General features: G+C 52.8%; 1 protein-coding gene across 1 annotated transcript in view; it reads right to left on the bottom strand.

Annotated features, from left to right (window-relative positions):
• Positions 1–15616, bottom strand: part of shank1 (SH3 and multiple ankyrin repeat domains 1) — a 103612-nt gene that overhangs the window by 35342 nt on the left and 52654 nt on the right. The window contains exons 13-15 of the mRNA XM_069191960.1: positions 14180–14310; positions 13419–13532; positions 10885–10960 (exon numbers count right to left, since the gene is read on the bottom strand). Of these exons, the coding sequence (XP_069048061.1) occupies positions 10885–10960; positions 13419–13532; positions 14180–14310 (321 nt within the window). The remainder of the gene's footprint in view (positions 1–10884; positions 10961–13418; positions 13533–14179; positions 14311–15616) is intronic.

The raw sequence follows: 15616 nt of genomic DNA, 5'->3' as shown, positions 1-15616 counted from the left end.
CTGCTTTTCACCAAGCGCGCGCCTCAGCCCCCGGACACAGCCTCCGAAACATATTCTTCTGAGCATCTTCTCCTGCACAGCCTCCTACCACAACACACACACACACACACACACACACACAGATGAGAGATGATCAGAGGAACACACACACACCAAGCTCCTTCTACCCCTGCTCCCATGGAGGGAAACCGTGGCCTACAGGTGTGGGTATGACTGCCCCAGCGATCTCGAGATGGGACCAGCTCTACAGTTTCCGCACGCAGGCGTTTCTTCTCCACACCTGTGCCCTCACCTGCCCGGCAGCAGCTGGACACAGCTGAGCAGGGAGCCAGCAGGCCAGAGCCTCACACACCAGTGCTCGCCCTCAAAGCAGAGCCTCGTCCCCCTCCTGTCACACATCTAGACACACACAGGCAGTGTATACACACATAAAGACACACACAGGCAGTGTATACACACATATAAACACATAAAGGCAGTATGTACGCACTTACAGACACACACAGGCAGTATATATACACACATATAGACACACACAGGCAGTATATACACACACCCATCAAAAGGCAGTATACACATACACACCAACAGGTAGTATATACACACACACCAACAGGTAGTATACACACACACCAATCAACAGGCAGTATATATACACACACGCACACACCAACAGGTAGTATATACACACCCATCAACAGTTAGTATACACACACACCAATCAACAGGCAGTATACTGTACACACACACCAACAGGCAGTACACACACACACACACACACACACACCAACAGGTAGTATATATACACACACGCACACACCAACAGGCAGTATATACACACACCCATCAACAGGCAGTATATATACACACACCCATCAACAGGCAGTACACACACACACACATCCATCAACAGGTAGTATACACACACACACCAACAGGCAGTATACACACACACACCAACAGGCAGTATAAACACACACACCAACAGGCAGTATAAACACACACACACCAACAGGCAGTATAAACACACACACCAACAGGCAGTTTACACACACATCCATCAACAGGCAATATATACACACACACATCCATCAACAGGCAGTATACACACACACCAACAGGCAGTATAAACACACACCCACAGGCAGTATACACACACACCCACAGGCAGTATACACACACACCAACAGGCAATATATACACACACACCAATCAACAGGCAGTATATACACACACACACCAACAGGTAGTACTGTATATACACACACCCATCAACAGGCAGTATATACACACACACACCAACAGGTAGTAATGTATATACACACACCCATCAACAGGCAGTATATATACACACACACACCAACAGGCAATATATACACACACACACACCAACAGGCAATATATACACACACTCCAACAGGCAGTATACACACACACACCAACAGGCAGTATACACACACACCCACCAACAGGCAGTATATATACACACACACCCACACACAGGCAGTATATTCACACACACCAACACGCAGTACACACACAAACTGTATACACACACACACGCCACATTGTTCTCATTTGTGAAATCCACATTGTGCTCCAGTGCCAGACACACACGTAGCGTGAAGCCCAGTGACTGTGCAGAGACCAGGCCCGTCACAGTCCCTGCTGCTCGTCTGCCTGAACACACAAGCAGGCCTCTACCTACGCAGACAAACAAACACTATCTCATAGCTACAAGTCTGCTGCTACCTGTATCTGCTGCGACAAACACACACGCACCCACGGACACACACAGACTCCGGGACTTCTACCTGGGCTGGATAGGAGATCTGGACTCACTACCAATAAGTGCTGAGACAAAACGACAAAACACTCACTTCACTTACACACTGTCTCATCCAGAGACACACACACGCACAGACCCAGAGCCCCACACACGCACAGACCCAGAGACACACACAACACACAAACACAGAGATCCAGAGACACACACAAACACAGAGATCCAGAGACACACAGATCCAGAGACACACACAACACACAAACACAGAGATCCAGAGACACACAGATCCAGAGACACACACAACACACAAACACAGAGATCCAGAGACACACAGATCCAGAGACACAACACACAAACACAGAGATCCAGAGACACACACAACACACAAACACAGATCCAGAGACACAGAGATCCAGAGACACACACAACACACAAACACAGATCCAGAGACACACACAATACACAAACACAGATCCAGAGACACACAGATCCAGAGACACACACAACACACAAACACAGATCCAGAGACACAGAGATCCAGAGACACACAGATCCAGAGCCCCTCCCCCCCTCACACACACACACACACACCTCTCCTCCCCCTGCCGGAGGTACCTGTAGATGAACCAGATGCTCCGGTTCCGGGGGCCTAGTGAAGGCCAGCTGGAGGAGAGAGCCAGCTCGCCCCCCCCCTCTCCTCCTCCTCCTCCTCCTCCCATCGCCGCGGCAACCCCCGCCATGGGCGGCCCCCCCCACCCCCCAGGGTGGACCCCCACCCCGGCGACGGCGGCGGCGGCGGCGACAGCGGCGGCCGAGCGAACGCGGGGCACCCGAGAGCAGCAGAGAGAGCCGAGGCAGGAGAGAGACGAGGCGCCGGCAGGCAGGAGGCAGAGCGAGACGGGGGGCCTGCGGAGTGGACCCCCATCCTACTCGGGAGGAAAAGAGCCGCACGAGCGAGCGAGCGAGCGAGAGAGAGAGAGAGAGAGAGGCGCTGGGACTGCGACAGGCAGGCGGAGGAGCAGAGAGGAGAGAGAGGGAGACGGAGGAGGAGGAGGGAGGGGGAGGGGAGAGAGACAGAGAGAGAGGAGAGAGAGAGAGGGGAGAGAGACAGAGAGGGGAGAGAGAGAGGGGAGAGAGGAGAGAGAGAGAGGAGAGAGACAGAGAGGGGAGAGAGAGAGGGGAGAGAGACGGGAGAGAGACGGGAGAGAGAGGGGAGAGAGGAGAGAGAGGAGGAGAGAGGGGGGAGAGAGAGAGGAGAGAGAGAGGAGAGAGAGAGGAGAGAGAGAGAGAGGGGAGAGAGAGGGGAGAGAGAGAGAGGGAGAGAGAGGGGAGAGAGAGAAAGGGGAGAGAGAGAGAGGGAGAGAGAGAGAGAGGGAGAGGAGAGGGGAGAGAGAGAGAGGGGAGAGAGAGGGGAGAGAGAGGGGAGAGAAAGGGGAGAGAGAGGGGAGAGAAAGGGGAGAGAGAGGGGAGAGAGAGGGGAGAGAGAAAGGGGAGAGAGAGGGGAGAGAAAGGGGAGAGACAGAGAGAGGAGAGAGAGGGAGAGAGGAGAGAGACAGAGAGGGGAAAGAGACAGAGAGGGGAGAGAGAGGGGAGAGAGAAAGGGGAGAGAGGGGAGAGAGAGGGGAGAGGAGAGGGGAGAGAGGAGAGGGGTAGGAGAGAGAGGGGTAGGAGAGAGAGGGGTAGAAGAGAGAGAGGGTAGAAGAGAGAGGGTAGAGAGAGAGGGGTAGAGAGAGAGGGGGTAGAGAGAGAGGGGGAGAGAGGAGAAGGGGAGAGATCTGTAAAGAAACCCAGTGCCCATCCAGTGCCCCCTGCTCTCTCAAGACACCCCGGCAGGGATCACCTACAGAGTGACTACACATCCGGTAGCATAAACGTAGAGAAATTCAGTCTCTTCCATCCACATCTCCCTGTGAACATTATCTCCAACTGACTTCAAAATGAATGTCATCTGTACCCATCTGCATCCAGACTATTGTCAAATGTTCTCTCCAGGTCATCAACAACTTCTGTACTCAGCAGAGACTAGACTACTGTAAAACGTTCCCTGCACATCATTCTGAAATACTGTAACTACTCCCATTCAGCAGGGTCTAGAACACTGCAGCAAGTTCACTCCAGGTCATTACTATATAACTACCCCATTCAGCAGGGGTCTAGAACACTGCAGCAAGTTCACTCCAGGTCAGTACTATATAACTACACCATTCAGCAGGGTCTAGAACACTGCAGCAAGTTCACTCCAGGTCAGTACAATATAACTACCCCATTCAGCAGGGTCTAGAACACTGCAGCAAGTTCACTCCAGGTCAGTACAATATAACTACCCCATTCAGCAGGGTCTAGAACACTGCAGCAAGTTCACTCCAGGTCAGTACAATATAACTACCCCATTCAGCAGGTCTAGAACACGGCAGCAAGTTCACTCCAGGTCAGTACAATATAACCACCCCATTCAGCAGGGTCTAGAACATGGTAGCAAGTTCACTCCTGGCCATTACTATATAACTACCCCATTCAGCAGGGTCTAGAACACTGCAGCAAGTTCACTCCAGGTCAGTACAATATAACTACCCCATTCAGCAGGGTCTAGAACACTGCAGCAAGTTCACTCCAGGTCAGTACAATATAACTACCCCATTCAGCAGGGTCTAGAACACTGCAGCAAGTTCACTCCAGGTCAGTACAATATAACTACCCCCATTCAGCAGGGTCTAGAACACTGCAGCAAGTTCACTCCAGGTCATTACTATATAACTACCCCATTCAGCAGGGTCTAGAACACTGCAGCAAGTTCACTCCAGGTCAGTACAATATAACCATCCCATTCAGCAGGGTCTAGAACATGGTAGCAAGTTCACTCCAGATCATTACTTTATAACAACCCCATTCAGCAGGGGTCTAGAACACTGCAGCAAGTTCACTCCAGGTCATTACTTTATAACTACCCCATTCAGCAGGGGTCTAGAACACTGCAGCAAGTTCACTCCAGGTCAGTACTATATAACTACACCATTCAGCAGGGTCTAGAACACTGCAGCAAGTTCACTCCAGGTCAGTACTATATAACTACACCATTCACCAGGGTCTAGAACACTGCAGCAAGTTCACTCCAGGTCAGTACAATATAACCACCCCATTCAGCAGGGTCTAGAACATGGTAGCAAGTTCACTCCAGGTCAGTACAATATAACTACCCCATTCAACAGGGGGGTCTAGAACACTGCAGCAAGTTCACTCCAGGCCATTACTATATAACTACCCCATTCAGCAGGGTCTAGAACACTGCAGCAAGTTCACTCCTGGCCATTACTATATAACTACCCCATTCAGCAGGGTCTAGAACACGGTAGCAAGTTCACTCCAGGCCATTACTATATAACTACCCCATTCAGCAGGGTCTAGAACACGGCAGCAAGTTCACTCCAGGTCAGTACAATATAACCACCCCATTCAGCAGGGTCTAGAACATGGTAGCAAGTTCACTCCTGGCCATTACTATATAACTACCCCATTCAGCAGGGTCTAGAACATGGTAGCAAGTTCACTCCAGGTCATTACTATATAACTACCCCATTCAGCAGGGTCTAGAACACGGCAGCAAGTTCACTCCAGGTCAGTACAATATAACCACCCCATTCAGCAGGGTCTAGAACATGGTAGCAAGTTCACTCCTGGCCATTACTATATAACTACCCCATTCAGCAGCAAGTTCACTCCAGGCCATTCAACCCCATTCAACAGGGGGTCTAGAACACTGCAGCAAGTTCACTCCAGGTCAGTACAATATAACTACCCCATTCAGCAGGGTCTAGAACACTGCAGCAAGATCACTCCAGGTCAGTACAATGTAACTACCCCATTCAGCAGGGTCTAGAACACTGCAGCAAGTTCACTCCAGGTCAGTACAATATAACTACCCCATTCAGCAGGGTCTAGAACACTGCAGCAAGTTCACTCCAGGTCATTACTATATAACCACCCCATTCAGCAGGGTCTAGAACACGGTAGCAGGTTCACTCCAGGTCATTACTATATAACTACACCATCCAGCAGGGTCTAGAACACTGAAACAAGCAGGGTCTAGACTGCTGTAAAAAGTTCTAGATAAATTCAGGTCAGCACTCCTCCGCCACATGACCTCTAGAACACCTCACAGAATCTCAAACCGATTGATTTGTACGTTTAAATGCGGTTTTCCCATCATCAACAGACCAGTGGAGCACAGAGCAGCTCGGTTGGGAACTGCAGTCAAGACCCCATCACAAGACGTGCTCAACACGTGCTCAACACGTGCTCAACACGTGCTCAACACGTGCTCAACACGTGCTCTGCCATTCTGTCCAGCCCAGAGCGCCTCATTCCCAGCCACCAGAGGTCCCAGCACACGCAACATCTACACTCATATTTATATCTGGCCGAGGATAATGATGGGACTGAGGAATCTCAGTTTTTACTAACTGAGAATTCATACCGGAGCACTATGTGGTTTTCACACATGTATTCTTATTTTCATGAAGGCATCTGAGTCACTACGGCCATGCTGGGCGGTCTGAGATGTTCTAGTCCAGTTCAATACAAACACACAGATACTGGCCCCCAGTATGTGACATCCTCACTCACACACACCCTTACTTAACATACAGGAGGGGGCTAATTTCGTCACCCACTGAAGAGCAGCCCCACCTGGGAGACACACAGCCATAATTCTGCACCAGCAGCCCCACCTGGGAGACACACAGTGATCATTCTGCACCAGTAACCCCACCTGGGAGACACACAGTGATTATTCTGCACCAGTAACCCCACCTGGGAGACACACAGTGATCATTCTACACCAGTAACCCCACCTGGGAGACACACAGTGATCATTCTGCACCAGCAGCCCCACCTGGGAGACGCACAGTGATCATTCTACACCAGTAACCCCACCTGGGAGACGCACAGTGATCATTCTGCACCAGTAACTCCACCTGGAGACACACAGTGATCATTCTGCACCTGTAACCCCACCTGGGAGACACACAGTGATCATTCTGCACCAGCAGCCCCACATGGGAGACGCACAGCGATCATTCTGCACCGGTCGCCCCACTGGGAGACGCACAGCGATCATTCTGCACCAGTAACCCCACCTGGGAGACACACAGTGATCATTCTGCACCAGCAGCCCCACCTGGGAGACGCGCAGTGATCATTCTGCACCAGCAGCCCCACCTGGGAGACGCGCAGTGATCATTCTGCACCAGCAGCCTCACTGCACACAGATCAGGGGGAGGAGAGAGAATCGTCTGCACCAGGTGGATTGAGAGCAGCTGTAGGGAGTCAAGAGTGCTCAAGCCTCTTCTTCATCAAGACATGTTAGTAACTTAGGAAATAGTGGCAGTTTTGTCTAGAGGAAAAGCAGTCCAAACCAGGAAGAAAGATCTTCTCTCTCCTCACACACACACAAATACCCTTCCTCACACCCCCCCACACACACACCCCTCCTCACACACACCCACACACACCCCTCCTCATACACACCCCCCTACTCCTCACACACACACCCCTCCTCACACACACCCACACACACCCCTCCTCACACACACCCCTCCTCATACCAAACCCCCTTCTCCTCACACACACACCCCTCCTCACACACACACCCTCCTCCTCCTCCTCACACACACCCCCTCCTCCTCCTCACACACACCCCTCCTCACGCACACCCCCTCCTCCTCCTCACACACACACCCTCCTCCTCCTCACACACACACCCCTCCTCACACATATCCATCCCCTCCTCCTCACACCCACCCCCACCTCACACACACACACCCCCCTCCTCACACACACCCCTCCTGACGCACACCCCCTCCTCCTCCTCACACACACACCCTCCTCCTCCTCACACACACCCCTCCTCACACATATCCATCCCCTCCTCCTCACACCCACCCCCACCTCACACAAACATACCCCCCTCTCTCACACACACAGCCCTCCTCCTCACACACACACAGCCCTCCTCCTCCTCCTCACACACAACCCTCCTCCTCCTCACACACACACACACCCTCCTCCTCCTCACACACACACCCCTCCTCACACATATCCATCCCCTCCTCCTCACACCCACCCCCACCTCACACAAACATACCCCCATCTCACACACACACAGCCCTCCTCCTCACACACACACAGCCCTCCTCCTCACACACACACACACAGCCCTCCTCCTCCTCAGACACACACAGCCCTCCTCCTCTCACACACACACACAGCCCTCCTCCTCTCACACACACACACAGCCCTCCTCCTCTCACACACACACACAGCCCTCCTCCTCTCACACACACACACAGCCCTCCTCCTCCTCACACACACACAGCCCTCCTCCTCCTCACACACACACAGCCCTCCTCCTCACACACACACAGCCCTCCTCCTCACACACACACAGCCCTCCTCCTCCTCCTCCTCCTCCTCTCACACACAACCCTCCTCCTCCTCACACACACAACCCTCCTCCTCCTCCTCCTCCTCACACACACACAGCCCTCCTCCTCACACACACACAGCCCTCCTCCTCACACACACACAGCCCTCCTCCTCACACACACACAGCCCTCCTCCTCACACACACACACACAGCCCTCCTCCTCACACACACACACAATCACAGCCCTCCTCTCAGTGTCTGTAAACAGAGCTCAGTAATGAATGAAGGCAGCAATGCTCACACGCGCACACACGCACACTCGGAGCCAGAGAGAGAGAGAGGGAGAGGCACTGGGAGATATGGAGACAGACCAGGGAGGGGGAGAGGAAGAGAGAGAGAGAGAGCGATAGTTAAGCACTCACATCATTTCCGTCAGAGAGCGCGGCTTTCACTGTGTCAGTGTGCTGGTGTCTGCTGGCTTCTCTCTCTCTCTCTGGCGTTACTGGCGTCTCCGGATCCCCAGTGTCGTCTCTCCGCTCCCACAGTCCCTCTCTCTCCCTCTCTCCCTCCCTCTCTCCTCACTCGCTCTCCTCTTCCTTGTGCTCAGCATGCCATGTAACACTGCCGTGTCGTTTAGTGTGTGTGTGTGTGTGTGTGTGTGTGTGAGAGAGTGAGAGAGGGAGAGGGAGGCAGGGAGAGAGAGGATTGACAGGGGACCAGGAAGAGGTGCAGTCCAGGGAAAACCGGACAGCGGGACAGAGGGACAGAGGGACAGAGGGACAGAGGGACAGAGGGACAGAGGGACAGAGGGATAGAGAGAGGGACAGAGAGAGGGACAGAGAGAGGGACAGAGAGAGGGACAGAGGGACAGAGGGACAGAGAGATAGAGAGATAGAGAGATAGAGGGACAGAGGGACAGAGGGACAGAGAGATAGAGAGATAGAGAGAGGGACAGAGGGACAGAGGGACAGATGAAAGCCGGAGAAAGACGAACAGTAACTCAGGCTAACACCAAAGCCAGCCGGCCCACTGTGCTCCTGCGGGTCAGCCAGTCTGTCTGTCTGTCGTATCGGTCTCCAGTGCAGGAGGAGTCCGTCCCCGAGCTGTGGTCTGGGTGGCCGAGGGGGCCACGCAGCTGACCGGTGCTGACCGGTGCTGACCGGTGCTGACCGGTGCTGACCGGTGCTGACCTGCCCTCTAGCTCTTAAACCCGAACCGGGGCTCCAGGTAGAGGCCCTTGGAGTAAACCACCACCACACACACACACACACACACACACACACACACACTGGCGGGCAGGAACGTGCAGGCTCCACACAGAAGGTCCGCCGGGCCAGAATCGAACCCGGGACCCAGGAGCTGAGAGAAGCAGCTCTGTGCTGTCCCACCCGAGGAGGGTCAGCACCCAGACTGGGCCAGGCGGTCTCTCTCCCTGTCCATTCATCTCCGCACGAGTGACCTTCACTGTCCGCCCCCTGGCGCAGCGCATGCAGATGGATTATCCGTGGGGGGAGGGAGGAGAGCACGGGAGAGGAGGGGGAGGACAGGGAGGTGAGTTCCCACAGCCGTCATCATCATCATCATCATCATCAGATGTGTGGAACACACTGTGAGGCTGTTCAGCCCAGATCGCCCTTAACCTCAGAAGAACTCTCCATCGTTATCAGATCTACAGACTCTGGTAAGAAGCTCAGTCCAGATCACTCATAGTTGCACATAAAAAAAAACATCGTTATCAGATCTATAGACTCTGGTAAGAAACTCAGTCCAGATCACTCACAACTGCACACAAACTCTTCATCATTATCGGATCTATAGATTTCTGTAAAACAATCTCAGCCCAGATCCCTCATAGTTTCACACAAATTCTCCATCATTATCAGATCTATAGACTCTGGTAAGAAAATCAGTCCAGATCACTCACAACTGCACATAACAACTCCATCGTTATCAGATCGATAGATTTCTGTGAAGAGTCTCAGTCCAGATCACTAATAACTTCCCACGCACTCTTCATCGTTATCAGATCGATAGATTTCTGTGAAGAGTCTCAGTCCAGATCACTAATAACTTCCCACGCACTCTTCATCGTTATCAGATCGATAGATTTCTGTGATTTAAATTAACTTCAGCTAACCCCTCTCTTCCTGACGGCACTCCATCATCATCACAGGTTCAAACACAAGAAGGCAAAGCAACAGAAAAACACAAGGGGGGAGAGGAGAACGATGATCAATCGATCCGCTATTGTACGAGCCGATCGACTGGCTGACACGGATACGGGCAATCAATAGGAATCGATCGACTGGCTGAAACAGAAACGGGCGATCAATAGGAGCCGATCGACTGGCTGACACGGACACGGGCGATCAATACAAGCCGATCGACTGGCTGACACGGACACGGGCGATCAATACGAGCCGATCGACTGGCTGACACGGGCGATCAGTAGGAGCCGATCGACTGGCTGACACGGATACAGGCGATCAATAGGAGCCGATCGACTGGCTGACACGGATACAGGCGATCAATAGGAGCCGATCGACTGGCTGACACGGATACGGGCGATCAATAGGAGCCGATCGAGTGGCTGACACGGACACGGCGATCAATAGGAACCGATCGACTGGCTGACACGGGCGATCAATACGATCGACGGGCCGGCGGGAGGACCTACCTGGGTGCGTCGAAGCTGTCGTAGGAGCCCACAGTGTAGTGGCGGAACAGGCGCTTGGCCTTCTCACTACGGCTCTCTGAAACACACAGGGCACAGGGCGTCAGGGCCCGGTCCGGCCCGCGTCTCACCCGCGCCACAGCCCGGGGCCGGAGGGACCCGCGGCCAATCCGCTGTCCGCACGACGCCCAGAGCCTTCCCTCCCAGGTTCAACCGGACCAGACTTTTTATTCCAAGGATGGATGAGGATCCCCGGATCTCCCGAGGTTCCAGAGGGTCCCGCCAGGAATCCGGAGACCCCCTTCGTCAGGCTGGAGCTGCAGGGTCTTCGGTTCCAAAACCACTACTAGGGCTGCAAGGGCTTGTGTCGAAGTTCCTGAATTTTCCCCAGCAGAGCTCCAGAGTCTTGTGTCGTAGATCCTGAATTATCACAACAGAGCTCCAGAGTCTCGTGTCGTAGTTCCTGAATTTTCCCCAGCAGAGCTCCAGAGTCTCGTGTCGTAGTTCCTGAATTTTCCCCAGCAGAGCTCCAGAGTCTGGTGTCGTAGTTCCCGAATTATCACTACAGAGCTCCAGAGTCTCGTGTCGTAGTTCCCGAATTATCACTACAGAGCTCCAGAGTCTCATGTCGAAGTTCCTGAATTTTCCCCAGCAGAGCTCCAGAGTCTCGTGTCGTAGTTCCTGAATTTTCCCCAGCAGAGCTCCAGAGTCTCGTGTCGTAGTTACTGAATTATCACAACAGAGCTCCAGAGTCTGGTGTCGTAGTTCCCGAATTATCACTACAGAGCTCCAGAGTCTCGTGTCGTAGTTACTGAATTATCACAACAGAGCTCCAGAGTCTCGTGTCGTAGTTCCTGAATTATCACAACAGAGCTCCAGAGTCTCGTGTCGTAGTTCCTGAATTTTCCCCAGCAGAGCTCCAGAGTCTGGTGTCGTAGTTCCCGAATTATCACTACAGAGCTCCAGAGTCTCGTGTCGTAGTTACTGAATTATCACAACAGAGCTCCAGAGTCTCGTGTCGTAGTTCCTGAATTTTCCCCAGCAGAGCTCCAGAGTCTCGTGTCGTAGTTCCTGAATTTTCCCCAGCAGAGCTCCAGAGTCTCGTGTCGTAGTTCCCGAATTATCACTACAGACCTCCAGAGTCTCGTGTCGTAGTTACTGAATTATCACAACAGAGCTCCAGAGTCTCGTGTCGTAGTTCCCGAATTATCACTACAGACCTCCAGAGTCTCGTGTCGTAGTTACTGAATTATCACAACAGAGCTCCAGAGTCTCGTGTCGTAGTTCCTGAATTTTCCCCAGCAGAGCTCCAGAGTCTCGTGTCGTAGTTCCTGAATTTTCCCCAGCAGAGCTCCAGAGTCTGGTGTCGTAGTTCCCGAATTATCACTACAGAGCTCCAGAGTCTCGTGTCGTAGTTCCCGAATTATCACTACAGAGCTCCAGAGTCTCATGTCGAAGTTCCTGAATTTTCCCCAGCAGAGCTCCAGAGTCTCGTGTCGTAGTTCCTGAATTTTCCCCAGCAGAGCTCCAGAGTCTCGTGTCGTAGTTACTGAATTATCACAACAGAGCTCCAGAGTCTGGTGTCGTAGTTCCCGAATTATCACTACAGAGCTCCAGAGTCTCGTGTCGTAGTTCCTGAATTATCACTACAGAGCTCCAGAGTCTCGTGTCGTACAGTAGTTCCTGAATTATCACAACGGAGCTCCAGAGTCTTGTGTCGTAGTTCCTGAATTATCACTACAGAGCTCCAGAGTCTTGTGTCGTGGATCAAGATTTTGCCATTCAGAGCTCCAGAGTCTCATGTCCTAGTTTCAGGATTTGCCCAGCAGAGCTCCAGAGTCTCATGTTATAGTTCCTGTATTATCACAACAGAGTCCCAGAGTCTTATGTTGTAGTTCCAGGATTTGCCTTTCAGAATTCCGGAGCCTTGTGTCCCAGTTTTGGTCCCAGGGTCTATTTTTTCCATATTTTCCGAGATGTCCTGTCAGGGTTCCAGAGACCCGGAGCCTCTCCTCGGGGGATCCAGAACGCTTCGTTCGAGGCAGGAGTTTCCCCACTGTTCCAGAAGCAGGACTACAGACACTGGCTTCCTGACCCAGGACACCTCCAGACCCCTGGGGCCAGGGTCAAGGGGACAGAGACACCGCCTGTGGCTGGGGCTTGTGATCAGGAGGGGGGGGTTAAGTGGGAGTTCTGGGGGGGCAGCAGGAGCCCGAGAGGGAAATTCCACTCAAATGTTCATCAGAGGTTCAAAAACTCAAATGAGAAGGAATCCAGACAGAAGGCTCCGAGTATCGCAAGGATGCAGTTTCACCAACGAACCACAAGAGGGGAGCGACGTGCAGTGACTGAACTCATAGCCTGTCTACATGACCTGTATCTGCGCACAAACGCCACGTGTTCCTGTCTGTCTCTCCCCGGGTCTCTCCCCAAGCGCCCCCATTCCAGACTGTGTCACCCAGCGTTGCGTCAACCAGCCAGTCACTGGGCCCGTTACCCCACCCCTCTGTCCCTCGGTGTGTCTGTCCATTCCTTACCTGTCCGAGTGTCATGGCTCCTGACAGCCACCTCCTCCACACAGTCCGAGGGGAACCAGCCAGTCCGCCCCTTCACTGTGCCCTCCCAGAAACCTCCCTCCCCCACACTGAGCACTAGAGAGGCAGAGAGAGGAAGAGAGAGGGGTTAATACACACACACTGACTGGACACTCCAGTACATTAACACTGCACTGAGAGAGAGAGAGGGGTTCATACAGACACACTGACTGGACACTCCAGTACATTAACACTGCACTGAGAGAGAGAGGGGTTCATACAGACACACTGACTGGACACTCCAGTACATTAACACTGCACTGAGAGAGAGAGGGGTTCATACAGACACACTGACTGGACACTCCAGTACATTAACACTGCACTGAGAGAGAGGGGAGTTAATACACACACACTGACTGGACACTCCAGTACATTAACACTGCACTGAGAGAGAGAGGGGTTCATACAGACACACTGACTGGACACTCCAGTACATTAACACTGCACTGAGAGAGAGAGGGGTTCATACAGACACACTGACTGGACACTCCAGTACATGAACACTGCACTGAGAGAGAGAGAGGGGTTAATACAGACACACTGACTGGACACTCCAGTACATTAACACTGCACCGAGAGTGAGAGGGGTTAATACAGACACACAAACTGGATACTACAGTACATTAACACTGCAGTGAGAGAGAGAGGGGTTAATACAGACACCCTCCACAGTCCCCTTCACAGCCTCCTCATTTCTCTCTGACCTTTGACCTTGTCTCCTTTACTCAGGCTGATTTCTCTGTCCCCCTGGGCCTGGTGAGACCGAACTGCCATGAAGACTCGGCCAGGAACAGCGCTGTAAAGACGCCGGCGTCCCCCTCCTCCTGATACTGCCCTGTAAGAGAGAGAGAGGGGTTAATACAGACACACTGACTGGACACTCCAGTACATTAACACTGCACTGAGAGAGAGAGGGGGGTTAATACAGACACACTGACTGGACACTCCAGTACATTAACACTGCACTGAGAGAGAGAGGGGTTAATACACACACACTGACTGGACACTCCAGTACATTAACACTGCACTGAGAGAGAGAGGGGTTAATACAGACACACTGACTGGACACTCCAGTACATGAACACTGCACTGAGAGAGAGAGGGGTTAATACAGACACACTGACTGGACACTCCAGTACATTAACACTGCACTAAAAGAGAGAGAGAGGGGTTAATACAGACACACTGACTGGACACTCCAGTACATTAACACTGCACTGAGAGAGAGAGGGGGGTTCATACAGACACACTGACTGGACACTCCAGTACATTAACACTGCACTGAGAGAGAGAGAGGGGTTAATACAGACACACTGACTGGACACTCCAGTACATTAACACTGCACTGAGAGAGAGAGGGGTTCATACAGACACACTGACTGGACACTCCAGTACATTAACACTGCACTGAGAGAGAGAGAGGGGTTAATACAGACACACTGACTGGACACTCCAGTACATTAACACTGCACTGAGAGAGAGAGGGGTTCATACAGACACACTGACTGGACACTCCAGTACATGAACACTGCACTGAGAGAGAGAGGGGTTCATACAGACACACTGACTGGCTGTACTAATTCCCCACAAGCAGGACAAACTGTATTGTATTTTTACTGTTATGCTTTAATTGTGAAACTGCGCGTCCGGTGATCTGTGTGCTTTGTAATGCTGTATTATTAGTAGTAGTAGCAGCAGTGGTGTTTGTTGTGATGCTGCTGTACATCTGTCCTCCTGTATCTGCAGTTCTACCGCTGGTCCTGCGCAATGCGAGGGGGGCGCTGTTTCTCATCGTATCAAGGCTGTCAACGATGGAGTCTCCTGCAGGCCTGGAGGAGCAGCGCGCGGTCACGGTGTCTATTCGGGGAGCGACTGGGATCACGCTGGGATCATGCTGGGACTGGACTGGGACTTCCTATCCCCGCCAGGAGCTGCTGCTGGGGCGCCGCTGTCACTCTGGGTCCCCGGCCGAGGGGAGCCCGTGAGGCTGGAGATCTGCCCCCCCCGTCTCCGGTCTCCGGGGGCACCTCTGTTTCAGGGGGCTTCCCTGCGCGCGCGTGCCGCCCTCCCCCCCGGCCAAGGAGGCGGTATCGGGGGTGCCAGGGTCCCGGGCCGGCTGAATCCCGCTGGAAAAGGGATCC

This window comes from Lepisosteus oculatus, chromosome 7, assembly GCF_040954835.1.
Source record: "Lepisosteus oculatus isolate fLepOcu1 chromosome 7, fLepOcu1.hap2, whole genome shotgun sequence".
Lineage (NCBI taxonomy): Eukaryota > Metazoa > Chordata > Actinopteri > Semionotiformes > Lepisosteidae > Lepisosteus > Lepisosteus oculatus.
This window is presented reverse-complemented; position numbering and strand designations above follow the sequence as displayed.